Source organism: Arachis ipaensis, chromosome B1, assembly GCF_059453495.1.
Source record: "Arachis ipaensis isolate K30076 ecotype BB chromosome B1, ASM5945349v1, whole genome shotgun sequence".
Taxonomy (NCBI): Eukaryota; Viridiplantae; Streptophyta; class Magnoliopsida; order Fabales; family Fabaceae; genus Arachis; species Arachis ipaensis.
In genome coordinates this window covers 11,169,768-11,195,451 of record NC_142436.1, presented here as the reverse complement: position 1 = coordinate 11,195,451, position 25,684 = coordinate 11,169,768, and the positions used below count along the sequence as shown (strand labels likewise).

General features: G+C 34.7%; 4 protein-coding genes across 4 annotated transcripts in view; 2 read left to right on the top strand and 2 right to left on the bottom strand.

The window, feature by feature from the left end:
- The window catches only part of LOC107646183 (naringenin 8-dimethylallyltransferase 2, chloroplastic-like), a 29,277-nt gene extending 24,423 nt beyond the window's left edge, over positions 1–4,854 (bottom strand). The window contains exons 1-5 of the mRNA XM_088502510.1: positions 4,776–4,854; positions 4,428–4,666; positions 3,552–3,635; positions 1,881–1,955; positions 464–547 (exon numbers count right to left, since the gene is read on the bottom strand). Of these exons, the coding sequence (XP_088358636.1) occupies positions 464–547; positions 1,881–1,955; positions 3,552–3,635; positions 4,428–4,666; positions 4,776–4,854 (561 nt within the window). The remainder of the gene's footprint in view (positions 1–463; positions 548–1,880; positions 1,956–3,551; positions 3,636–4,427; positions 4,667–4,775) is intronic.
- A 2,895-nt stretch (positions 4,855–7,749) lies between these two features.
- On the top strand, positions 7,750–10,976 carry LOC148575706 (uncharacterized). Its single transcript, XM_088503268.1, has 2 exons — positions 7,750–8,748; positions 9,087–10,976. Exons 1-2 carry the CDS (start codon positions 8,136–8,138, stop codon positions 9,272–9,274), a joined length of 801 nt encoding a protein of 266 aa, XP_088359394.1. The 5' UTR covers positions 7,750–8,135; the 3' UTR covers positions 9,275–10,976.
- LOC148575707 (uncharacterized) lies at positions 9,581–10,642 on the top strand. Its single transcript, XM_088502509.1, has one exon. It carries the CDS (start codon positions 9,581–9,583, stop codon positions 10,640–10,642), a length of 1,062 nt encoding a protein of 353 aa, XP_088358635.1.
- Positions 10,963–14,151, bottom strand: LOC148575705 (uncharacterized). Its single transcript, XM_088503267.1, has 3 exons — positions 13,725–14,151; positions 12,298–13,013; positions 10,963–12,216 (listed from the first exon to the last, which is right to left on the bottom strand). The coding sequence occupies exon 3, from the start codon at positions 12,016–12,018 to the stop codon at positions 11,158–11,160; it is 861 nt and encodes a 286-aa protein (XP_088359393.1). The 5' UTR covers positions 12,019–12,216; positions 12,298–13,013; positions 13,725–14,151; the 3' UTR covers positions 10,963–11,157.
- Positions 14,152–25,684: the final 11,533 nt, after the last annotated feature.

Sequence of the window (25,684 nt, the reverse complement as noted above, 5' to 3'; positions counted from 1 at the left end):
TTTGTTGTTGATCTAAACTTTATTTAAAAAACAAAATTATAAATTATAAAGAATAGGTCTGTTTAGACCTTAGACCCCCTTTCCTAATTAAAAAAAAAAAAAAACTACCATTATACAAAGAAACAAATGTTTAAAAAAAAATGAGAGAAACAACTAGCTAATATAAGGACTAATACTTTAAAGGTGCTGTAACAAATAAAATATTATTTGTATACTAAAATAAGTTACTAATATATTTGTGTATAAATATATATTTATTTTAATTTATTTTTAATATATATTTTATACTAATAGCTAATTTTAGTATATATATAATATAACCATGTAACAAATAATTTGTCAATTGCATATGGAACTAAAAAAGAAATAGAAATTATATTGTCACATTCTAATGAAATTGAAATTTAATTTAGAAGAGATGATAATCATGGATGTGCTGCTAAAAGTAATAACTCAATTGTACCATAAATAAACTTGATATAGTGATAATGACTCCAGCTTTGTAGGAAATCTTTCCAGATGCCAAAGGACGATATGGCTTGTTAATCTACGATGATAATAATAATAATAATAAAACATATAACATTAATATAGAAAAGTATCATAAACAAATTAAAGTAACTAATAAGCTAAAATGTGTATGTAAAAATAGTGTGACACATATATGTTCACTTATGTGTTTAAACTTTAAAAGTTGTCAACAGAAGGAAAAGATAAAGCATTGAAAGTTTTTGGATTTAAAATAAGATGTTTGTAACGTTAGGGATTAAATTAAGATTTAACTCAAAGGTTGAGAATTAAAATAATATTTTATTTTATATAATTTTAAAAATTTTTCTTTACTAAAACAAGGTATTGGAATTAAATCTATGAATATAAATGGTATTACAACAATATATTAGAAATAAAAAATGTAAGTTAAATTAGAATAAAATGAATATCTTTGAATTTTGAAGAACTAGAAAGGAGGAGTTTAATTTTTTTTTGGGTAAAGTACTAAATTGATCCCCTATGTTTGGGCGTAATTTTGTTTTAATCCTTAAAGTTTAAAGTGTTCTATTTGAATCCAAAAAAGTTTCATTTAGCATCAATTTAGTCCCACAGTCAGGTCAAACTTAAATAATTAACGGAATGTCCTGCATAACAACAGTACAAGAACAAAATCGATAATCTGGAAACAAATACAAGCTTCAGAGGCACAAAATCAACCGTTGATGTATCAATACATTTATTTATCATTCTCTTTAGTTCTATAGAAAATATTTTATTTATATTATAAGAAAAATAATAAATAAATGTATTGATACATCAACAGTTGATTTTGTACCTCTGGAGCTTGTACATGTTCTCCAGATTATCGATTTTGTTCTTATACTGTTGTTATGTAGGATATTTTGTTAATTATTTAACTTTGACCTCACTGTAGGACTAAATTGATGCTAAATGAAACATTTTTGGATTCAAATAGGACACTTTAAATCTTAAGGATCAAAACAGAATTACGCCCAAACATAGGGGACCAATTTAGTACTTTACCCTTTTTTTTTATTAAAGATAGGAAGACTCGAACATGTGACCTCTTAAGTGAGTATGAAGAGATTATACTATTTGAATTATAACTCATTGACAAGGAAGAATTTAATTAAAAAATTAACAAAATTTTAATCATATTATCTGTATATAAAAAATCAACTATTAAATCAGTTAAAACTATAATAAAATTTACGACTCGAAAACTTATAATAAAACAATCTCATAACACTTATACACCTACATATTTGAATATCACACTTTCGTGATGAATTCATTGGCGAACAAAATATTTCTATTAAAACAAACTTTGTGAAATCTAAAATTTCACAAGGCCAAGAAATCCATACCTTATCTATTTGAAGATCAGCTAATTGATTTATGCCAACTGTATACCAATGCATGAAGATCATAGCTATGATAAACTGAGAAAAGATAAGGTTAATAACACACTTCTGAAGTTATAATTAATAATCATATCTTCTAAGAGAAAAAAAAATACCTTTCATCTTCTAGGATCACCGAAAAGAAAGAAAGAAAGTTAGGAAATATTACAAAATAATACATATCATTATTTTGGGATTGTTTTCAACATCTCCAATCAATCTCCAATCAAGACTCGTAGAAGCATTCCAATAAAAATATTGTATCCTAGGTAAAAATACTAAAAAAAAAATTGAGAATCATAATTTATTTTCTTAATTATTCTCTTAATTATAAAAAAATTCTTGAATTTCTTTTATATTTTTTTATGATTTGAAAAAATAGCATATATGGTTGGGTTTTGCTGATTTAAATATTAAGAAGATAATTATAAAAATGCATCAAGACTTCCAATTATTACTCTATATGCATTATAAAATAGTAATTGTTCAATTACTATATTTTAAAAGAATGACAAAAATTTTATAAAGATATATTTATTAATAAAAAACTTTCATGTGAATTTAAAATCATTTGATATATATATATTTCATATATATATATATAAGCTAGTGACCGTAATATAAAATTTAAAACATTTGATATACTATTTTAGACACCCAAATATGATAATCAATTGTGAATCGTTTTACCGATATATTATTTTTTTGCAAATTTATTATTAAAATACCATATTTTTAAATTATTTATTTATATGCCATTATTTTGATTTGGTATTCATACATTAAAATTAATCACTAAAATTAATTATTAATATATTTACGTATAAATATATGTGTGATTTAATTTATTTTTAATATATATTATATTTTAATATATATTTTATATTAATGACTGATTTTGATAGTTAGTTTTGATGTACATATAACCTAATCGTTTTTTTAATCTCATGTAAAAGACGCCAAACGAAAAAGCGTCCTTAACTCAACATGCACCAAAACATTAGTTAATTGTACTATTTTCTGAGTTAAAAATGCTTTTTCGTTTAACATATTCTCTATAGGATATAAAAAAGAAATGTCAACATATGAGAAACAATATAGCATATAAATAAATAGTTTAAAAATATAACAATTTAATAATAAGTTTGCAAAAGAGTGGCGAATTAATAAAAAAACCAATAAATTATTTCTCGTTGCAAGATGATATTATTTATGCTATAGGAAGGATCAAGTGATAGGAGATTTTTTCTTGCTAATGTACGTAAGGTTATGGTTGTTTGTAGGGACGAAACATTGAGAGAGAAATATAAAAATATAAAAATATAATATATTTTATATTTATTTTAATAAAAAAGATATAAAATTATTAATAAAAAATATATTTTATTTTTTATTTTTTTATTATTTTTGTTAATTTTTTATAATTATATTTTATATTATATTATTTTTTTAAATTTTTTAAATGAAAAAATAAAAATAAATTAAATTTTTATAATTTATTTTAATTTATTATCAAATAGAATATAAGAACATAAAATTTTATATTTTTATTTTTTATATTTTATTTTTAATGTCTTATATATATATATATATCTAATTTGTAAAGAATTGTGAATATAGAAGGATGAAGCTCACCTTGAATAAACCAACAAAAAACTTTGGAGATATGTCTGATAAATTTTCCACTGCAAGGAGTGATGTCGAAGATATGCTCATTAACTGACCGGACATAAATAAAGTTAGTTTATCCAGAAGACATAAAAATATTTCTTGTTTCTGTATTTTTTTAGAGGAAGTTGGGGTGTCTATTAGTTTCGGTTAACTCACAAATTCTTGGATATTTTTCCCAATCCAATTAAAAAATTATGGGGTTGGTTGATTTTCAAAAATCATCAATCCATAATATGTGAGTTGATTTGTGGATTTAATATTTTTAAACACAGAACTCACTCAACTATTTTAATCTTGGACAGTAATAATTAATATATATTAACAAGTGTGTAGTAATTTTTAGGACAGCACATGGTTTGATTAATCTAAAAATTAAATCTGTATTGTTTTTGGGTTAGCCAAAAATATAATTTAGTTAATTAATCAAATTAATTTTATACGATAAACTTGGTTATTAACCGGTTATAAAAAAAATTAATTTTAAAAAATAACCGATTTTAAAAAAACCAATTTTTACATTAAAAAATTGAATTTTTCAAAAAATAAAATAAAAAATTGGTTTTTAACCGATTAAAAATCGGTTTTTATAAAAAAAATTGGTTAACCAATTTAAACACAAGAGTTACAAAGAATTTGATTTTGGTTTTGATTAATTGATTAAAAACCGGTTTTTAAAATTTGATTTTGATTAACCACTTTTTAATAATATGAATATAATTTTTAAAATTATTTTATTAAATTTGTTAACCAAAATGTAGTTATGATTTTTTAACCGATTAACCACAATTTGATTATTTTATGTACACCCCTAGTAGCTTTGAAGGTTGATTGTGAACTAACCACAGTAATTAAATAATAAGATATAGTAAACTTTTGGACAGTATGCAAGATATCTTTGGTAGACTTCCAAATGGTTTGTGTATCAAACGGTTCAGAAGTTGCTTTCATAAGAAAATTTCGTGTCTTGGGTTTATGAGGTGTGGATCCTCCATGAATGAATTTGTAAGAATGGTTCCAGTTATGCTCCAAGGATTGGAGTTTTCTCTTCTTGTGCCATAAAGCTCTTCTTGCAATTGAACCTAAACAACCAACCCACCAACCCAATTTTATATTATGCATGTAACTAAGACTATCATGCAGTTGTTTTTATATAAAATTGATAACTGTTAGAAAAGAGAAAAATTGTACCAGTTGTGATGGAAAGAGATGATCGAGTAGAAGGTGGAAACGATAATGAGCCAAGAACAAGCCCGGAAGTGGAAGCCATTCGGAATCAACAAATTTTGGATCACTTGCAATCAATTAAGACATGAATGCTGTGTGTCATGATATATATATATATATATATATATATATATATATATATATATATATATATATATATATATATATATATAATAATAATAATAATAATAATAATAATAATAACAATAATAATAATAATAATAATGTGAATGAGAAAGCTAAGTTTGCATAATCAATATTGCAGCTAATATTTAACTTAAAAAAAAATTAAAATGATTAAAAATAAGAATCTTTAAAATTTGTAGTCTCTGCCAGGTTAGTGTTCCAGAGGTTCAAATCATAAAAAAAAATCTTTAAAATTTAATTAAAAGAAACATTTAATATTCAAACTCAACAAAAATTATTTTTAATAGATTTTATAATGAGTTTATTTAACAACCTATCATATATAGTATTAGTTAAAATTAGCTACTATAATTTTGATTTTCTAGTATTATTCAATGTGAATTGTCTTTTATTTTGATTTTCTAGTATTATTCAATGTGAATTGTCTTTTATTTTGATTATAATAATCAATGTTTTTATGAATCGAATCTAGTCCTTTGAGATTATACTTAGTTAATTTTGGGTTTATGTATCATATAAAATATCAATAAAATTCTACATCCAAGTCATAATCCTAACTAAATCCAACCAAATATTTTAAATTCATGTGCCTGCCGTAACTTCTCTTTCGTTATCGTCATCACCAGCAACACCACCACTTCATTCTTTCTTTTTTCTCAATTGAGTTTCTTTTTTCCCTCCCTTTTTCTTCTCCTCCTCCTCCATCGTCATCATTGTTATTCTTCTTCTTATACATATCATTGTCTTTGTTATTGTATGTTATTGTTGAATTTTTGCCATGTTGATGATGTTGTCTGATCCAAAATTGATTTTCGATGTGTTTTTGTTCATAATTCAGTCTTATTTCTGTGATTGTTTTCGAACTGAGTTAATTGTGTCGCAATTGTTATGTAATTTTGGTGCATTTCTGAGTTAACTGCATCGCAACCCATTATGTAATTTCGGTTCATTTCTAAGTGAATTAAGGTGCATTTGGACTCGTTGTCCTGCACAATTCAAAACTCTTTCTCCTCATCTTCTACTGATTCTTCTTCTTCTTTTTCATCTTTTTCTTCTTCATCTTCACCTTCAATTCTTTTTTCATTTTCTCAAAATTTCTTTTGATTTACTCTCTTGAGAGGAATAAAACCAAGAAAAAGAGAAGAAAATATCAAACAAAAAAGAAGAAGAAACATATTAATGACAATGTCTGATCCAAAATTGATTTTGGATTTGTTTTTGTTCATGATTCAGTCTTGTTTAAATTTGTGTGCTTGTTTTTGAACTGAGTTTATGTGTCGCAATTACTATGGTAAATTTCGGTTCATTTCTGAGTTAATTGTGTCGCAATTGTTACGTAATTTCAGTTCATCTAAGTTAATTGTGTCGCAATCCATTATGTAATTTCGGTTTATCTCTGAGTTAATTGTGTTGCAATCATTATATAATTTTGGTTCATTTCTGAGTGAATTAACGTGCATTTGGACTCGTTGTCTTGCACAATTCAAAACTGTTTCTCCTCTTCTTCTTTTTCTTCTTCATCTTTTTCTTCTTATTTTATTTTCTCAAAATTCTTCTTGATTTACTCAAATTTAACACAATTTCTAAGTTTATGTGTTAAATTTGAGTTTAGCTCTTGGACAATACCTTAGAAAACCAGTAAAATTAAATAGAAAAAGACATAACAAGAAATAATGAATACACTGAATATTTTTCAAGTATTCTACAAAGACAGGAAAAAAAAGTATTTCACCAACCTTCATAACCCAGAAAATGAAATCTCCCAAACAGTTCTGATATGAATTATGAATTTAATATAAGATACCATGAATATACTCCTTTTCTCTAAAAGGCCTTTTTTTTTTTAAAAAAAAATCTTTTTATCTATTGTAGTTAAATTTTTCTCAGTTGAACTTGAAATCCACATGCAAAAATCTCTAAGTTCATGTTGGAAATCTTTTATTTTAACATCTATTGCTTCTCAAACCTGCAGATTATTTACCATTGTTCTCTTCTTCTCTTTCTTTCTAAGTTAATTGTGTCGCAATCATTATGTAATTTCGATTCATTTCTGAGTTAATTGTGTCGCAATTGTTATGTAATTTCGGTTCATTTCTGAGTTATTGTGTCGCAATAATTATATAAATTCGGTTCATTTCTGAGTGAATTAAGGTGTATTTGGATTCGTTGTCCTAAACAATTCAAAACTCTTTTTTCTCACCTTCTACTGCAATTACAGCAATAACAGCAGTAACAAAAGAATGACAATAAGGAGAAAACACGCGAAAAAGGAGAATGAAAAGGAGAAGGAGCAGGAGTAGGAGAGAAGGAGGAGGAGAAACATAAAGAAGAAGAAGAAGAAGACGATGACAATAACGTAGTGCGTGTAATCACGTTCTTTTTAATGAGAGTAATTTTTGTTAATGTTAGATATACTTGGTTAGACTTAGATGACAATATTACTTGAATGTGTAACAAATATGATAAAATATATACATTCATCTATATTATAAAGTATTTTTTATTACTTGTTTCTTCGTCTATTTGTAATTAGTTTCAAATGTCTTTAGATAGATTATGAATGAGATTTATTTAATTTAAAATTTTTTTTGAGACTTATGTAATTAATTGCTTAACTGAAAAATTTAAAAGTGATACGTATTTTAAAAAAAAAAATTTGTATATGAGCTACAAGAATATTTTGTCTCTAAAAAGCAAATTTGCGGCTCATTAATTTAAATATGGAAAGCATTTTGGTGTATTGAGTGAAAATGGAGCAACTGTGTGTATTACAAATAGATGGACGTGTCAGATGAAGGGGTAACACGCAGGTGGTGTGGTGCCTTCAACACGTGAGGGGCGTGGAGGCTAGGTGGCATGCTGTGGTTGAGCCACCTAAGCAGCACACAGGGGGCGTGCTGATGTGGCAGAGTTTGGTTGGCCAGGAGGTGCAGCACGAGGGGGCGTGACGAGTCAGCACGTGGGGGGCGTGCTGATGTGGCGAAGAGTGATTGGTCCAAGTATGCAACACGTGGGGGGCGTGATGACTCAGCACGCAGGGGTGTTCTGACACGTGTCAAAGCGTGATTGGTTGAGGCAGGCAGCACTGCTCTATATAAGGTAGAGCTCGAGAGTGTTTTCCATATTGAGTGAGATTTGAGTGTGTTGTGAGGATTCTTTGAGGCTGTTGTTGGTGTAATGGAGGGCACCGCAAATTTGGTGGTGTATCGCAACGGTGAGATAGTACGTAATACTCATGAGAGAGTGAGGTTTGTGTCCCAGAATCCGTTTTCGTTTGTGGTTCCATGCACGATGACGTTAATGGAGCTGCAGAACAGCCTCTGTCAAAGCATGGATAATGGTACGTTAATGAGAGTGAGCAGAATTCTGTACCGGAATCCGGTTGTGGTTTTTGGTGGTCTAATACAGTTTGATGCCATGCCGATCACTGATGAAGCGAGTATACAGAAGATGTTTCAAATTCACCGGCAGACTCAGATGCGACACCCACAGATTGAGGTGTACGTTGATTTTGAAACTGTAGAGGCAGTGGCGGTTCAGAATGATATAGATATACATGATGATAGAGATGTAGTGTACCAAGGAATGAATAGTAACAGCGAAGATGACTTCGAAGCCACTTATGAGGCCGGCGACGAAGATGAGGATGGTAATGTGGGAGTTAAGGCAGCAGCAGAGAATGTAGTGGTGGGTCCGCCGAGCAGTCAACCGATGGACGTTCCACCTTTTATGCGTGAGTTGGATCTCGAGGCCATGCATTCCCCCGAGTTTCCGGAATATACAAACATAGGTACGTGGTGACTAAATAATAATCTTTTGTTAGTTTATACGTTCGTTTGAGTAATAAACAGTTGTCTTAATCGGACCGGACCGGCCGGTTCGATCGAAAAACCGATGAACCAAACATTAAACCGGTCCGGTCCGTTAATTAAACCAAATAAGGAAACGAACCAGTATGAATCGGTGAAACCGAAAATGAACCGATGAAAACCGGTCAAACTCGGTAAACCGGTCTAACCGAACCGTTGAAAATTAAAATAGCTGAATATTCTTAAAATGTTAGTAAAGATATGTATTTTAAATTTTAACTTTAAATTTTTTTACTATTTTTTAATTTTGTTGACATAGGCATTGCCGATGCTGAGGACGGGGAGTTACGGATTGGAATGAAATACAGTTCTAGAAAGTCGATCGTCGCAGCAATTAGAAGTTTCACTATTGCTAAAGGAGTTGACTATGAGGTGTATGAGTCTGAGCCACAGACGTTCTATACAAAATGCAAGATGTACGGGCGTGGATGTGACTGGCTTATCTGAGCTAGCTTGATACGGAGAAAAGGTTGTTGGGAGATACGAAGATACAACGGTAGGCACACGTGCACGGTCGGAACGATTTCACAAGATCATTCCAAGTTGGACTCAGATACAGTTGCTGATGCTATAAGGCCATTGGTCGAGACGGACCCGTCCATCAAGGTGAAATCTATAATTGCGGAAGTCCAGTCAAGGTTCAACTATACCATTAGTTACCGAAAGGCTTCGTTGGCAAAGCAGAAGTCCATAGCCAATGTTTTCGGTGGTTGGGAGGATTCTTACCAAGCCTTGCCATGGTGGCTCTCGGTCATGGTGCAGAAGATGCCTGGTTCAGTTGTCCAAATAGAAACACGACCATTGTACAACGGGAATGAGGAGGCACAAGGTGTAAAAATACTTCATCGTGTATTTTGGAGTTTCAATCCATGCATTAGGGCATTCAGGCATTGCAAGCCCCTGGTTCAGGTTGACGGCACACACATATACGGAAAATACAAAGGTACACTTCTAGTCGCTGTTGCACAAGATGGGAACCAGAACATTGTGCCTATCGCCTTTGCCTTGGTGGAAGGAGAGACAGCTGATGCGTGGCACTTCTTTCTCAGGAATCTGCGAATGTATGTTGTTAGAAAAGATGGCGTGGATATGATCTCAGACCGACATGAGTCAATACGGGCAGTAGTAAATCGTTCCGGTGGTGAATGGCAACCTCCAAGAGCATGGTGGATGTTTTGTATAAGACACATCGGCAGTAACTTCTTAAGGGCATTCAAAGTCCCTCACTTGCAAAAGCTTGTTGTCAACATAGGGTATTCAAGAACGGTGGAGGAGTACAATATCAACTATAAGAGGTTGGAAGAGCGAGGCGAGGCATATGCTAGGTGGTGCGATGCCATTGGACTCAGACATTGGGTATTGGCATTCGACGAGGGACATCGATGGGGCCATATGACAACGAACCTTGTCGAGTGCATTAACTCAATGTTGAAGGGTGCCCGTAATCTACCTGTGTTGGCGTTGGTCCGAGCAACATATTATAGGTTAAATGAACTTTTTATGCGGAAGAGTGTCGAGACTCACGAATGCAAGCGTGCTGGATATACGTACTCCGCATTTGCGCAACAGCGGATAGAAGCAAGTATGCAACAGGCTGGGAATATAGTTGTGCACCGCTTTGATAGACGAAATGAGGTGTTTGAGATGCGCGAAATGACTACTGGAAAGGTGCTAGTTGTTGATCTTGCGCGACGGACGTGTGACTGTGGGCACTTTCAGGTTGAACGAATACCATGTCGCCATGTTATTGCTTGCTGTGCTAACCAGCATCTCGATTGGCAGTTGTATGTGCATGATGTGTACAAGATGACGTAGGTTCATAAAGTATATAGGTTTGAGTTCACACCATTAGGTGATCCCGATACATGGCCTGCTTATGAGGGACCCACATTGGTCACAAATCCCGTGCAGCGGCAAACGTCTAAAGGCAGGCCCAAACTGACTCGATACTTGAATGAAATGGACTCACGCGACATGCGTGGTCCTCGGATATGCCGTCTCTGTGGTGCTCAGGGTCATAGTCGGAGTAGGTGTCCTCAGCGTGCTGGACCGAGTGGTGCTAGTTCGTAGTTTAATATTGTCATGTTTGTATTTTTTAATTTGTATTTTGTTAGTCGATGCTTTTGAAATTGGACGTGTTTGTATTTTTCAATTGAAGTCTATCCATTGATATTAAAATGGTCACTTAATAAAACATTAACTGATTACATAAGTTAATAAAACAAACATTAACTGATTACATAAGTAAATAAAACAAACATTAAACACTATTTACATACGTTAACAAACCAAACATATAACACGGTTTACATTAAGTTAACAACCAAAGCTCACTTCTTCCCAACAAACCAGTGCAGTCTCTTACGCATAATGCCCGTCTCTAACCGCGATGGAGTATACCTATCAGGTGGATTTCGCTCCGTCCGTAGGTCATATGGGTGACCTCGAACTGAGTCATCCACCCCCGGAGCTCCCGAACCTCCTGCCTCTGTAGGAGTGGCCAACCCACCTGCCTCTGTCGGAGCGGCCGACCCGCCTGCCTCTGTCGGAGCGGCCGACCCGCCTGCCTCTGTCGGAGCGGCCGACCCGCCTGCCTCAGCTGGAGCGGATGGACCGGGGTTGAACGTGTCAACAACTGCGTATGTCCGCTGACGCTGGATAAAACCACTATCACATGACGCACTCTCTGACGTGTGGTCAGAAGTACGACCCCGTAAACCATATCCCATATCTACTGATGCCCTACGTGGATCAGCCGGCACTGACGGTGAAGGGATACCACTAAAATCTGACCAGCCACCCAAACCAGCGTCAGTCCAATGCTGTAGTTGCTGATCTCCGGGTCCGTCACTGGAGAAGTCAAACCAATCATGACCGGAAGGAATGGTAAGTATGGGATCATGATGTTGAGAGTGGTGGCTGTGCTGGGACTGCTGAGAGTGGTGGCTGTGCTGGGACTGCTGAGAGTGGTGGCTGCACTGAGACTGCTGAGAGTGGTGGCTGCCCTGAGTGTGATGGCTACCATGACTGTAGGCCGGTGGCTGTGGTATATAATAATGAAACGGCTCAAACACTACATGCTGAGGTGGCTGAGGGGGAGGTGGCTGTGGGGGAGGTGGTTGTGGGGCAGGTGGCTGTAGATGATGAGGAACGTACACCGTCAATCTCAACAGATGTCCGTAGGAGCGCATGTACCAATCCCGGTACTCAGTCGTCAGTAAAAAATCCCAGGTCGGAAGGGGGTGCAGGTCTCGCAGTCGGCTGTGTCGCCTGTTGGCCCACTCCACTATCCATGGCCCATGCAAAACTGTCCAGTCATGAAGCTGCACTCCGCGTAGAACGATGCAATGCTGGTCAACTGGAATATCCCTTGGAATATCCCTGGTCAACTGGTCAAAACATTTAAATAACTCATCATATGTCAAACATCCATCATGAATATAACACATAACTAAAATAAGACTTATTACCTCCTGGCGACTGGTATCTCAGCCGGTGGAAGCGTTTGTCTCGGTACGGGAGCAAGACACGGCATTTGCTCCCATGCCCAAACAAACAACAGATTCAGAAGGCCATCCATCTCCTTTGTATCATATCGTGATGCACGACATAGTGCTCTGTAAAGATGTGCCAGACATGCTGACCCCCAACTATAAGTATGGATCCACTCGAAATCGCGAAGCAATGGTAGATATTTCACATGGGCATATGCGGTCGACTTGTCCGTGAATAGAGTCGATCCTAACAAACAGAAGATCTGACATCTGACGTATCGCCTGATGGACTCCTCAGTGTCCAACAGCTCTGCGTCTCTAATACGTCGAACCCAACCCAGCTTTATATAGGACTTCGCATTCTGACTGACTAATGGCACACGACCGAATACCGCTATGCCCTGACTTTGAACGAAGTCGTTACTACTATCTGTCCATCCACTGACAGGCTCTCCATCAATGGGTTGGCCGAATATATTAGCGACATCCTCTAATGTCATTGTAACCTCACCGATCGGCAATACAAAGGTGTGGGTCTCAGGCCTCCACCTTTCAACCAGAGTAGCTAACATGGGGTGAAATTCTCCTATGACTCCAATTCTAGAGACGTGGTAGAATCTCGTGGCACGTAAGTAGTTCTCCACCATCGAATTCCGCAGATCCAGTTTACGCACCAACAAATTCCTGTTAGGCTGCATCAACAAAGATATCTGTTACATTAATTAAATAATAATCCTTATAAATATATTAATAAACATTCACATATTTATTTTAATATCTTATTTATTAAAATATTCAACATAGCTTATATATTTATTTATTTATTTATTTATTAAAAATTTAAATTTCTTATTTATTATAATATTTATTTATTAATATACGTATATTTATGTTAAAAAAGTCAACACATTTTTTTTAATATTCATAACAACAAAAATTAAAGAAAAAAAATAATTAAAAAATTACATAATATAAAAACTATTATAATATTTATAAAATATTTATAAAATATTACGAAGGAAGGAGTAGTAGTATTAAGGTTTATTTTATAAAAACTATTATAATATTATTAAATATTTATAAAATATTTATAAAATACACACAATAATAATATTCTCATTACAAAATATATATACATTAAAAAATATAAATACATAAAAAATAAATAAACTTTAAACACAGAAAAAAAAATTAAAGTCTACCAATTTACATAAATGGAATGATCCAAATAGTTGATAATATGCTCTTCAGATGCTAAATAATTACGTACCATTTTTTTTTAACTCTTAAACTAAAATTTTTTTCTTTCACCGTATAAACTTAGCTCACTAATACTCACTATTACTCTTCAATACTGATCACTATCACTCACACTCTCCTACACGGATACACTTCTTTCTTACCTTCTCTCTTGTTTTCTGCTTTCTGTGTGAAGCCTAGCCATGGGAGAAGAAGAGTGAATATATATGCCCATGGAGGAGGACACTTGCGCTGGTTCCCGGAGGGGGGCTGTCCCCTGCATGCAGGTAGGCCTGCACCACGCCCCCCGCGTGCTGCGTCAGCAGTATTGGAACTCCGCAGGCGTTCACGGGCTTCCAGGCACCACGCCCCCCGTCGTGACTCACCACGCCCCTGGCGTGACACCACGTCCCTCGCCAGCTAAGTCACCACGCCCTGGGCGTGTTGAATGGGCGCAAGCCACGTCCCTCTCCGGCTAAGTCACCACGTCCCTGGCGTATTGAGGGTGACCTCCACCCTTCGGGAATTCTCCTCTTTAGCCAATATCCGACCAAAACACCACCCATACAACCATAAAAAAATAATTTCTGCAAATTTTGCTGAACATGTTTATCATCATAAATGAAGTCTGATCTCTCATCATGCTATTTGGCAAATGGTCAAATTTGTGGTACAAAGTCTCTCTCATCATGCTATTTGTGGTACAAAGACAGGTCAAGAAAAATAAAAGCAGCAAGTAGCTAGAAAGAAGTAGACAGATGCAACTATACAAGATAGATAATACAAAGTTAAAGTTTTGGTCCAAGGAGGTATTTTAATTAATTTAAACTCTTCTTTTCTAGCGTGGGTCATGTCTTCGTATAGCCACAAAGAAGATTTCCCCGGCAATCAAACATATATAAATTAGGGTTCTTATATGTCCATTAGTATGTTAAGTTTTTCTTTTTTTTTTTTTTTTTTTTTTTTTTTTTTTTTTTAATATCAGGGAGCGAAAATTAAAAGAAATATTAGTAAAATTTTTTATATGCGAAATTTTTTTAATGAGTGTAATTTTTATAATATATAGGGTATTATTATAAATTTCTTTATACATTTTAAAAAATTATAATTTTTATCATTTAGTATACTATTTTTATTATTGTCCAAATTTTTAGTTCAGTTCCGTTCATTTTTCGTCAATAATTTTACTTGTGTGTATCTTGAATGGAGAAAAAGACTCTTCCAAAATAAAATCAGAACAAATTGAACAAGAACCAATTAAAATTTATAGAACATGCGAAATAAGAAGACTATTGTGACATATTGATTATGTCATGACATGCCATACTGTATATTATTTTATTTTGTTAGCGAAAATGGAGAACCATCAATATTTTAAGAGGCCGTAAAAAATTCATATTCTTCTTTTATGGATGACCACCACCATGTAAAGAAAAATAGAAGTACCACGCAAAAACAAGACAAGGAAAGATGTTTCCATTCCCAGATGGAAGGAAAGTCGTTGGTAGCACAAATGGGTCTGCAAAAAAATAGTCATAAACAAATAGAATTTTATCGTGCAAGATTGGTGGTGAAAGGATTTTTTTCTAAAAAGAAGGTATTAATTTTAATGAAATATTTTTTTTAGTAGTAGGAATTTCTAAAATTGGAATAGTTCTTGCCATAATGCCATATGTGTTATATGTGATTTACTTGTAAAGTAATTAGATATAAAAACTGTTATTTTTTACGGTAAATTTAAAGAAGAGATATATATGCTCTAACTAGAAAGTCTTGAAAAATCTAAAAAAAAAAGAAAATTAGAATACAGGTTAACCAAATCTTGTAGGATGTTAGTACGAGAGATTTGATTCCTCCATTATTATCTTTGATTACAATAGATTTCAGTCATACCATTATATTTATTACAAGAATTCTAATAATAATGATTTCATCATTCTGCTGTTGTACGTTGGTAATAGGCCCTAACAGAGTCCAAGAATTAAAGACTCAGTTGGCTAAAGAATTTGATATGAAGGATTTGATATCAACAAATAATATTTTAGGGATGTAGATTTATTGAGAGAGAAAAGATAGGAAGATTTGGCTATCGCAAGAAAATAACTTGAGGAATGTATTGCGGTGTTTCGACATGTAAGAATATAAGTCAATATCTATCCCACTTTTGGTCAATTTTAAATTATCCTCTTATATCTGTCCTAGCAATGAAGAAGGGATGTTAGAATTGTCTCGATTACTATATGCATCTACAATCGAAAGCCTTATGTACGTCATGATTTGCATCATACCAAATATCTCTTAATAAGTCAAAATGGTCAGCAAGTTGGCAAATCTATGAAAAGAGCATTAGAATGCTGTGAAGAGGATCTTGAAATATATCAAAAGAACCTTTGATATTGCATTATATTTTAGAATATCTGAATTTACCATCAAATGATATGTTGACTCAGATTATGCAAGCAGGTAACCTTGACAAAAGAAATAAAGACCACTATAGGTGATGTGGCAGGAGATGTAGTAAACTAGTTATTTAAATTACAAGTTATTGTAGTATTATCAACTACAGAAGCTTAATATATAGCAGTGATTGGTGCGAAAATTCTCTCGGTATGTTAAAAAACAATCTCACTAAGTAACCAATTAGTTTATGGACTGCAAAAGAAGCCCAACAAGAAAAAACAACCCTAAATTAAGAGTAATCCTAATCTCACTTTCACTCTCATTTATAGTTAAAAAAAGAAACAACGCTGCATCACCTCCCATCATCAGCAATCGCACATCCTCTTCCACCAGCTACAACCGCGGGTCGTCCGCCGTCAACGACGCATCACCTTCCGCCACCTGCAGCCGTGCATGACGTCCCGAATGTGGTAATGCAAACCTCTCTTCTCTACTTCTTCTTCTTCTTCTTCTTCTTCTTAGAGTAGTCCTTCTGGCAGTTTTTGACCATCAATGGACATCGAAAAGCTGAGGTGGACTGATTCTTGCCACGCTGGCATATCAACGGCTAACTGACGTGGCAAACAAAACTTTTTTACTTGCAATGTGGTCCCTTTCTCTTTTTTAAACCCTAATCCTAATTTTTTTTCACTAAATTCTCTTCCTATTTTTCAACCCTATTCTCTACTCTCACTCTTCCAAATTCAATCATCAATACAACCACAAATTTTTTCTGTATTTTCTAGGATTTTTTGTGTTCATCTATCTTCGATTCACCTCATCTAGGATTTTTAGTTCTTTTTTTTTTACCTAAATTTTCTCTATTCTTCGTACTCAGCAATTGGATTCCCTTCCAATTTTTATTGTCTCTTCAGCTACGACAATCCTTTCTGATTTTGTTTTGGATTTTTCTGCATTTTTTATCTCATCGAAAAAGGTCAATTTCTTTTGTTCGAAAAAAGTATTTTCTTCAACCCTGTTGAGGAAAAAAACTGCGAACAACGCCTCAACGAACACTGAAGAAAGGTGCTGCGGTAAAAAGAGCAAAGACCTCCCTTGAAAACAACCATAATGACAACCTTGGGCAAGAGTCTGAAACTACGGAAGTGGTTGTGAATAATCATGAAGAAAAAGAAAACATAGTTAATGATGAGAAAATTGTTTTTTTTTTTAGGAGAAGCTCAATGATGTGAAGAACAAAGAAGAGGAGGTTAAGGAGTCCATAGATGAATATGAAAAAGATGAACATTTAGCTTTCGGGGATAACTATCTTGAGTATGAACCTTTAGAGGGGTACAATGGAGTTGATTATGATGAAAGGGAAATTGAACAAACCAAGCATCAGGAGGTTGGAGATGAATTAGAGGAAGATAATAACTTTTTTATCTAATCAAAATTTTGGTACACTGAAATTTCATTATTTATTCTATTGTATAAGAGGTTATTCCAAAAAATAAATCATGATACATCACTAAACAAATTTCCTTATTTATCCTATTGTATCATAGGTTATTCTAAGAAACAAATCTTGATACATCACTAAATAATTTTTCTTATTGGTTTAGAGAATATGTCAGAGTACATCTAACTGACACAACAAATTGAAAACTAGTTGCACTTAGTTGAGACTCAATGAATAAGAGCACAAGCTACCCGATATACAGTGTTAATGGATATCGGCTCCATTATTTACAATGATTGGTGGGAAAAAAATAGATAACACTAAAGTTTGGGTTTGTAGGGATGCCGGCATTGGTCATTCTAATTGGTATAGTGTGTTGCACCATATGTAAACCCCGTTAAATTAGTAAATAATTAGTCAATAAATTAATTTTTAATAAAGAAAATTAGAAATATGAATATTATATTAAATTAGGATAGAACTCATCAAAATGATAATTTTGACACTAATTTCAAAGAATTCAGCCCAAGATTGACCGGACCCAAACCGAGCCCGTGGGCCCAACCGGCCCAGCACTTAAATGAGCCAAGGCTCTTCTTCCTCCCCACTTCAGCAAGAACACGCTGAAAGCATAAACAGGGGAGAGAAGAAAAGAAATTTCCCTAACCCCTTACGTTACTTCAAATCACCGTATCTTTTTCATTCGAGCTCCAATCGCCGCACCGTTTGCTGCCACGCGACCATCGTGTCGAGCTCTACGATTCTACTGGAACAATTTCATAGGTAAGCTACTTTATTTCTCTCAGCCTTTCCTTCCCCCAATTTTCGAAAATTATGTAGTGGTGTTGAATTTCTTTGCTTTTTGATGTATTAGGATCCAATTAGCTTGAGGAAAGCGTTCACTCTTGCTTATACGAAGCTTGGGTAAGGTGAGGATACCATAACTCTATTCAATTTTCTGAATTTGTGCTTTGGGTATTAAACTTGGGTGTACATGTGTTATGAATATGTATTAGGTTGTGAATAAATAATTGGAACTTGAATTTGTGGATGTTGGAACTTGGTGGTGGTTGAGCACTAGTGTTTTATTGAACCTTTGGGGCTGTGTTTGTTTTGCTAAGTTGCCTTGGTCACTACGTGGAAACCGGTCAAGGTATGGTTTAGGTTTCTTGCATTTAATATATAATGTTCTGTGAAAATTTAGACTAGATGACCATAGGATAGTGAAGGTTATGGTAGGCTTAGAGAAGTGGGGTTGAATCTATGCCTTCCTTTTAGTTGCTGTTATTACCCTTTTAAACAAATTTGCAATTCTGATTCTGTTTGAACTCAGCAGCGGAAATTTATGAGATAATTTATTTTTGTCTCATGAATATCAGAAAATAGAACACAGCAGAGAAGAGAAAAGCTAACACCAGCATGTATCCTGGTTCAGTTGCCTTGTGCTATGCAACCTACATCCAGTCTCCTCCACAACTATGGAGGAATTTCACTATAGTTAACAGTATTACATACACCAATAACACAGGATTGAACCAATCCTTTCACACTCAAGTTCTAACCTAACTTGACATTGGCTATGCTAATACCTAACTATACCTCTTAGTGCTAACCCAACTAAGAAAGGGATACCTCACAGGTACAAGATACAAGACATAAACACACCTAAAGAAATCTAAAAATAACTCTAGGCTTTTCTCTCAAGTGTATCACTCAGCCTTTTTCTACTCATGGCTTTTACTTGAGCTTTCTCACAATGCCTTTTCTCACAAGAAATTACAGAAAGATAAACATAGAAAAGTACATTACAATCTGTAAAAAATGAAGGAGATTGACTTCATCAACAGCCTCTGTGCTATGCGAAAAACCAGATTAGCAAGCCTCTGATTCAGTTCTTCATACTGGCGGAATGCACCTTTGATTAGGTTACACTGTCCAGTTAGTTAAACTTCTTCAAAGAGCTCTCTCAGAACAAAACCTCTATTCACTGGTTTTCTCTCCTTACCTTCTGAATGAACAGCAAGCTTCTTTTATCTTCTTGCATGTTGCTGGGTTCTTCTTCCAAAGTCAGCACCTTGAGCCTTGAGCTTCACCAACTCACAGATTCACTTTTTCACCTTAATCCTTAGAGAAGAAACTTTCCCTCTGACTTCCTCATCTTGACCGAAAGCCACAAAGCAGTAACAATAGAAATCTTCTTATGGTCAACTTGATCTTAGCCATTGAAAAACTACTTGGTCCCCAAGTATCACTTGTGACCGTAGATGTGAAGCAGAATAGGGCAGAGAACAACTTTCCCTTGAATGCCATTTTCGGATAGAGCAAAGAGTTGGGAAGAAGGGAAGAAGATTTGATGCAAGCAAGATGAGATGGATTACCTTTAACCTAAGCTTGATTTGGTTTAGATTTTCTGCTTTAGCTTCTGTGCTTCAAGCTTAGATTTTCTCTTTCTTGCTTCTTTGGTTACTGGCTTATGGAGGAAGCTTTTCTTCTCTTTCTCTTTCTTACTTTTTCTGAAGTCTTGATTTGACTTGATTAGAGAGGAGAGGAACGTTGCTTTGGTTGGAGCAAGATGGAGAGAATTGAAATCAATTTGGGCTTGGATCGGGTATCCATTAGCTTGGCCCGTTTTGATTTCTCAGCTTTGAATCCTTTTGGGCTTTGTTTATTTCATTAACCCATCACTCTTGTTTTATTTTCCCTTCCATTTGGGCTGTAAATCAGATTTTGGCCTACAACAGTTTTATAAATAATTAGTAATATGCAATTATAATTAATCAAGACTAATTATTTATTTTCCCAAAAATAATGTTTGTCATCACTAATTAATTTAGTTAATTTCTTAACTCAACAATCTCCCCCTTGATGACAAACATGATTTAAGCAATAAGCAAAAGAAATGAGTTTGAGTAAGGTTTAGAAACTCCCTTTGATTTTTGTCATTTGCTTTTATGTTGCTCCCCCTTTCTTTTTCAAGATTTGCTCCCCCTGGATTTATGCTCTTCTCTTCTTTCCTGTTTACATATGCTTTTATGGAACCAAACAGATGCTATGTACCAACCAAAAATATAGCAAACAGTGATAGTTTTAATGGCCAAAATAGAGCTTTAACACAACAGGGTCATGGTCAAGATAGCAACATATAAAGTAAGTTTTCAACCTCATTCACAACAGTTCACAACATTTGCAAATATTTGCAAATCAAGCTTTTAAAATCTGCAGCAGTCAAACAAAGTCCTAAAAAAAATAGTAATCTGCCAGCCATTGCTCCTATTACTCCCCCTTTTGTCATCAAGGGTTGATAATAAGCAAGATCCACAAAAATATCACAATAAACCCTGCAAGAAAGATTAGTGCACAGTCCAAATAGCTAACTAAACTACCACAGGTGCAGCAATATCTAGAGTTATTACAGTTATCCAAAATAAAACAGTTCAAAAGTAGCTAAAGAAGCAGAATTCATGAGACAAAAAGAGAACAGCAGCTGTAGTTTTTATGAGACAAATTCTAGGCATCAGAACCATTCCCCTCTGAAGCAGCTTCCTCTTCAACATCAGTGGCAATGTCTTCATCATTGTGAAGGTTATCAATGAAGGTTATCAATGAAGGTCATAAGCACAGCCACCCTATCCCTTGATTTCTTCAGAAAGTTCTCATGCTTGCTAGCTAGTTTCCTTTTTTCCTTGCTCATGGCAATCAAGTGATTTGATTGGGAAAAAAACTCTTGAGCGACATCCTTGACCACATTCAGCAGAGTGGATTTATTCCCTGTGGAAATGGAAGTACCCTCGGTGGAAGGAGCAGGAGAATCCTCAGGGACAAAGTCCTCATCTTCATCATCTAGGACGACTCTTTCAGATCTAGTGGGTCCTTTGTTCTGTTTCACTGAACCACCTCCCTTTAGATATGAATGTCTATTTTCATATTTCTCATTGGTCAAGTCAACACCAAAATACTCAAAAATGCAAGTTAGAAACATGCCATAAGGAAGAGCTTTGTCCTTTTCACTTCTAACAGAGTCAAACATGTATCTAACCATCAAATATGCAAATGAGATTTCAGTTTTGGTGAGAAGGGCATATAAAACAAGAGTATCAGTGTAGGAAACCCTTTGATATGAGCCGCTTTAAGGCAGAATAATATGATTGACTATTCGGTGCAGTTGAGCACGCTCATATCCTAGGGCTTTGTGAGTGGGTGTAATGCCATCTATTAAGGAGATATGTTCACAAATACTAGCCAGGGCATCATTGTAAGAAACACCAACTCCTTCATCCCACTTGACTGACGTGTAGGCACAGGGCCCAACATCAGTATACTTCAAAGCATCACTGATGGTCTCATTGTTTAAAACGATATCTCAGCTCTTGACATACGAATGAGCAGTGCCTTCATGATAAGTCATGTTTGCATAAAACTCTTTGACCAACAAGGGATAAACAGGTTTTTTGATGTCAAAAAGGTGATTCCAGTCCATAAAAATTAAGTTATCAACAAAAAGAAAACATTTTCTTTTCAAAGATGGCAAATTAGCGAGAAATGAAGGGCATAGGGTACGATACTGGATGACTCCCTCATAAAAATTATTATTCATGGCAGATTTGAATCTATAAGGATTATAGTTTGAATGAGAGGTCAAAAAGTGAGCTTTGTGATCAAAAGGTCCAATTTCTGGTTCTTTAACGTTTTTGAGAGGGACTCGTGTGTTACCTCGTTGAGAGCGCATTGGAACCGATTTGGATTTTGGTTGTGTTGGTTCGGGAATGGGTTCCTCAATCGCCGGACGTTTGCCTTTGGAGGAGCTAGGCTTTGCTGAATTCGGTTTTGAGGAGCCAGGCTTGGAAGGTGTGGCCTTTGGTGGTGGCGTCGGCTTGGCAGAGGCAGGAAACCTTGGAGTGTTTTTGGTCCGAGCCATGGGGTCACAACGAGGAGGAGAGGTAGGAGGAGAAGGAGAAGGGGTAAAGGTGCGGTCTTGAGAGCGAGTGGAAGGCTTTGTGGGTAGCTTGAAAACCTTTTCACGAGGAGCCCTTTTTGCAATGGTTTTCTTCCTCATTTGGTTAGTTTCAATCTTTTGAGGGAAGAGAAGTAGTAAAGTGAGTGGGAAGAAACCGAAGAGAGTGTGGAGAAGTTATGGAGGGAAGAGAGGGAGTGTTGGTAACCGTACCCAAAAGCAAATTTCTAAAACCATGCAACTGCATCACCATTTGAAAAGACTTGAAAAGACATGACCTCATACAAGAAAGGTTTTATTTGATTTAAAATTAAAATAGGAAGTTAATTTAAAAAATTGAAAAACAATAAAATTAACCTGAAACACTTTTTGGGCCAAAATTAACTCCACTTGAAAACCTTTTGGGTCCCAAAACATTTAGTGAAAACCTTTTATGAAACACACAAGTCATCAAAAATAACAAACAAGATTGTAACATTCATGTTAGGGCCTTGAAGTGATATGAAATTAATGAAACACATTTGGACCACTCTTGATCTGATTATTGAGGTTGGCTCAGATTGAGGTTCATTTGAAACAAGCCCAGAACACGCTGTTTTGATGGAAACGTTCATCACCTGCCCAGAATTGTCTCATGCCTGTTTATGAGACAAAAAGTTCCAGCAAATACATCAGCATTTTTCAAATAAAGAATCATAACTCAAAATTCCTAGACAAGTCCTAAGCATGCAGAATCTATCCTCAGCTAATGGTTTTGTAAAAATATCTGATAATTGCTCCTCTGATTTAACAAATTGAATACTAATATCCCCTTTTTGGACATGTTCTCTTATTGAGTGAAATTTCACTTCAATATGCTTAGTCCTAGTGTGCAAAACTGGATTTTTAGAAATATTAATGGCACTCATATTATCACACATTAAGGGAATATTTTCAGCATTTAATTTGTAATCAGCAAGCTGCGTTTTTAACCATAAAAGCTGAGAACAACAAGAAGAAGCAGCTATATACTCAGCCTCTGCAGTAGAAAGGGCCACTGTTGGTTGCTTCTTACTTGACCATACATTTAAGGACTTCCCAAGGAAGCAACACAAACCAGAAGTGCTCCTTCTATCAACTCTATCACCAGCAAAATCTGCATCACAATAACCAACTGCAGAAAAATCATCAATCTTAGGATACCAAAGACCAAAATTAGATGTGCCATGAACATATCTAATGATCCTTTTAACTGCAGAAAGATGTGACTCTTTTGGTTTGGATTGGAACCTAGAACACAATCCAACACTTTGCACAATATCGGGTCTAGAGGAAGTTAAGTACATAAGAGAACCAATCATTCCTCTATACCTAGTCTCATCAACATCTTTCTCAGTTTCTCCCTTATCTAATTTAGAATTAGGATGCATGGGAGTTCCCATGGGTTTGGCATTTTCCATACCAAACTTCTTAACTAATTCCTTGGCATACTTTTCTTGATGAATGAAAATACCTTTTTCAGTTTGTTTAATTTGCAGCCCAAGGAAGAAATTAAGTTCACCCATCATACTCATGTCAAATTCACTTGTCATGAGTTTTCCAAATTCAGAACAAAGGGATTCATTTGCTGATCCAAAAATAATGTCATCAACATATATTTGGACTAGAATAAAAGAATCATTAGAGTTCTTAATAAATAGAGTTGTGTCAGTGGTGCCTCTTTGAAAACTATTTTTCAAAAGAAAAGAGCTAAGTCTCTTATACCAAGCTCTAGGAGCTTGTCTTAAACCATAGAGAGCTTTAGATAATTTGAAAACATAATCAAAATGCTCTTTATTTTCAAAATCAGGAGGCTGCTCCACATACACTTCTCTATCTATCACTCCATTCAAAAATGCACATTTCACATCCATTTGATATAATTTAAAACCACAATAAGCAGCATAATCTAAGAGAAGTCTTATGGCTTCCATTCGTGCAACAGGGGCAAAGGATTCATCAAAGTCTATTCCTTCTTCTTGATCATATCCTTGAGCCACTAGCCTTGCCTTGTTTCTTGCAATGCTACCATCTTCTCCCAACTTGTTCCGAAATATCCACTTGGTGCCGGTCACTTTCTTTCCACTTGGTCTTGGAACCAAAGTCCATACTTGGTTCTTTTCAAACTCAAAAAGCTCATCCTCCATAGCTTTAACCCAAGAGAGGTCACTGAGTGCTTCCTTGACGTTTTGAGGCTCTATTTGTGAAAGAAGGGCAATGTTTGATCCTTCATTTGCCTTTCTAGTGGAAGACCTTGTTTGCACTCCATGAGAGATGTCCCCAATGACAAATTCCTCAGGATAATTCTTCAAGAATCTCTATTCACGAGGTCTGGTGGACTTGGAGGCAGATTCAGTCACCAAGGGATTCTATGTGCTGCTGTCTGAAGAATTTCCTTCAGATTCATGAGACAAAATGGAATTGTCTCTTGAATTTTCAGCATTTGCTGTTTTTGGTTCAGCTTGTCCAGAATTTTCTTTTCCATGATTCTGAGCAGTTTCATCCTCCTTTTGAGCTTGATTTCCTGCATCACAGTCTTCCAAAATGCTTTGTACCAAGTTAGTATCACAAAATGTAACATGTATGGACTCCTCAATAATCCTAGCATCTTGATGAAAAACCCTATATGCTTTACTAGTTGTGGAATATCCTACGAACAAACACTCATAAGCCTTTGGATCAAATTTACCCAAATTTTCTTTGTTATTTAAGACAAAGCATTTGCATCCAAAGATGTGTAAGTAATCTAAGTTTGGTGGGTAGCCTTTCCAAAGTTCATAAGGGGTTTTCTTCAAAAATTTCCTTATGATTGTTCTATTTAAAATGTGGCAAGCTGTGTTAACCGCTTCAGCCCAAAGGAATTTTGGAACATTACTCTCACAAAGCATAGCTCTTGTCATCTCTTGTATGCTTCTATTTCTTCTTTCCACAACACTATTTTGTTGTGGTGTTCTTGGACAAGAGAAGTTGTGAGATATTCCAAATTCCTCACAAAAGGATTCAAATAAATTGTTTTCAAATTCAGTTCCATGATCGCTTCTTATAGAAGAGATTTTCAAATTCTTTTCATTTTGAATTTTCTTGCAAAAGGGTTCAAAGACCGAAAAGGCTTCATTTTTGTGTGCAAGAAATAAAACCCAACCAAACCTAGTATAGTCATCCACAATTACTAAACCATAATGTTTACCACCTAGGCTTTGAGTTCTTGTTGGACCAAATAAATCAATGTGTAGCAACTCAAGTGGTCTTTTAGTAGAGATGTCTTCCTTTGGTTTAAAAGAACTTTTTGTTTGTTTTTCCATTTGGCAAGCATC

Excerpts from the sequence above, each read along its gene's own strand:
- LOC148575706 (XM_088503268.1), top strand. The coding sequence starts at position 8,136 with ATGGAGGGCACCGCAAATTTGGTGGTGTATCGCAACGGTGAGATAGTA. Across the intron at positions 8,749-9,086 it reads TCCGGAATATACAAACATAG|GCATTGCCGATGCTGAGGAC; the intron begins GTACGTGGTGAC and ends TTGTTGACATAG.
- LOC148575707 (XM_088502509.1), top strand. The coding sequence starts at position 9,581 with ATGGTGCAGAAGATGCCTGGTTCAGTTGTCCAAATAGAAACACGACCA.
- LOC148575705 (XM_088503267.1), bottom strand. The coding sequence starts at position 12,018 with ATGCGCTCCTACGGACATCTGTTGAGATTGACGGTGTACGTTCCTCAT.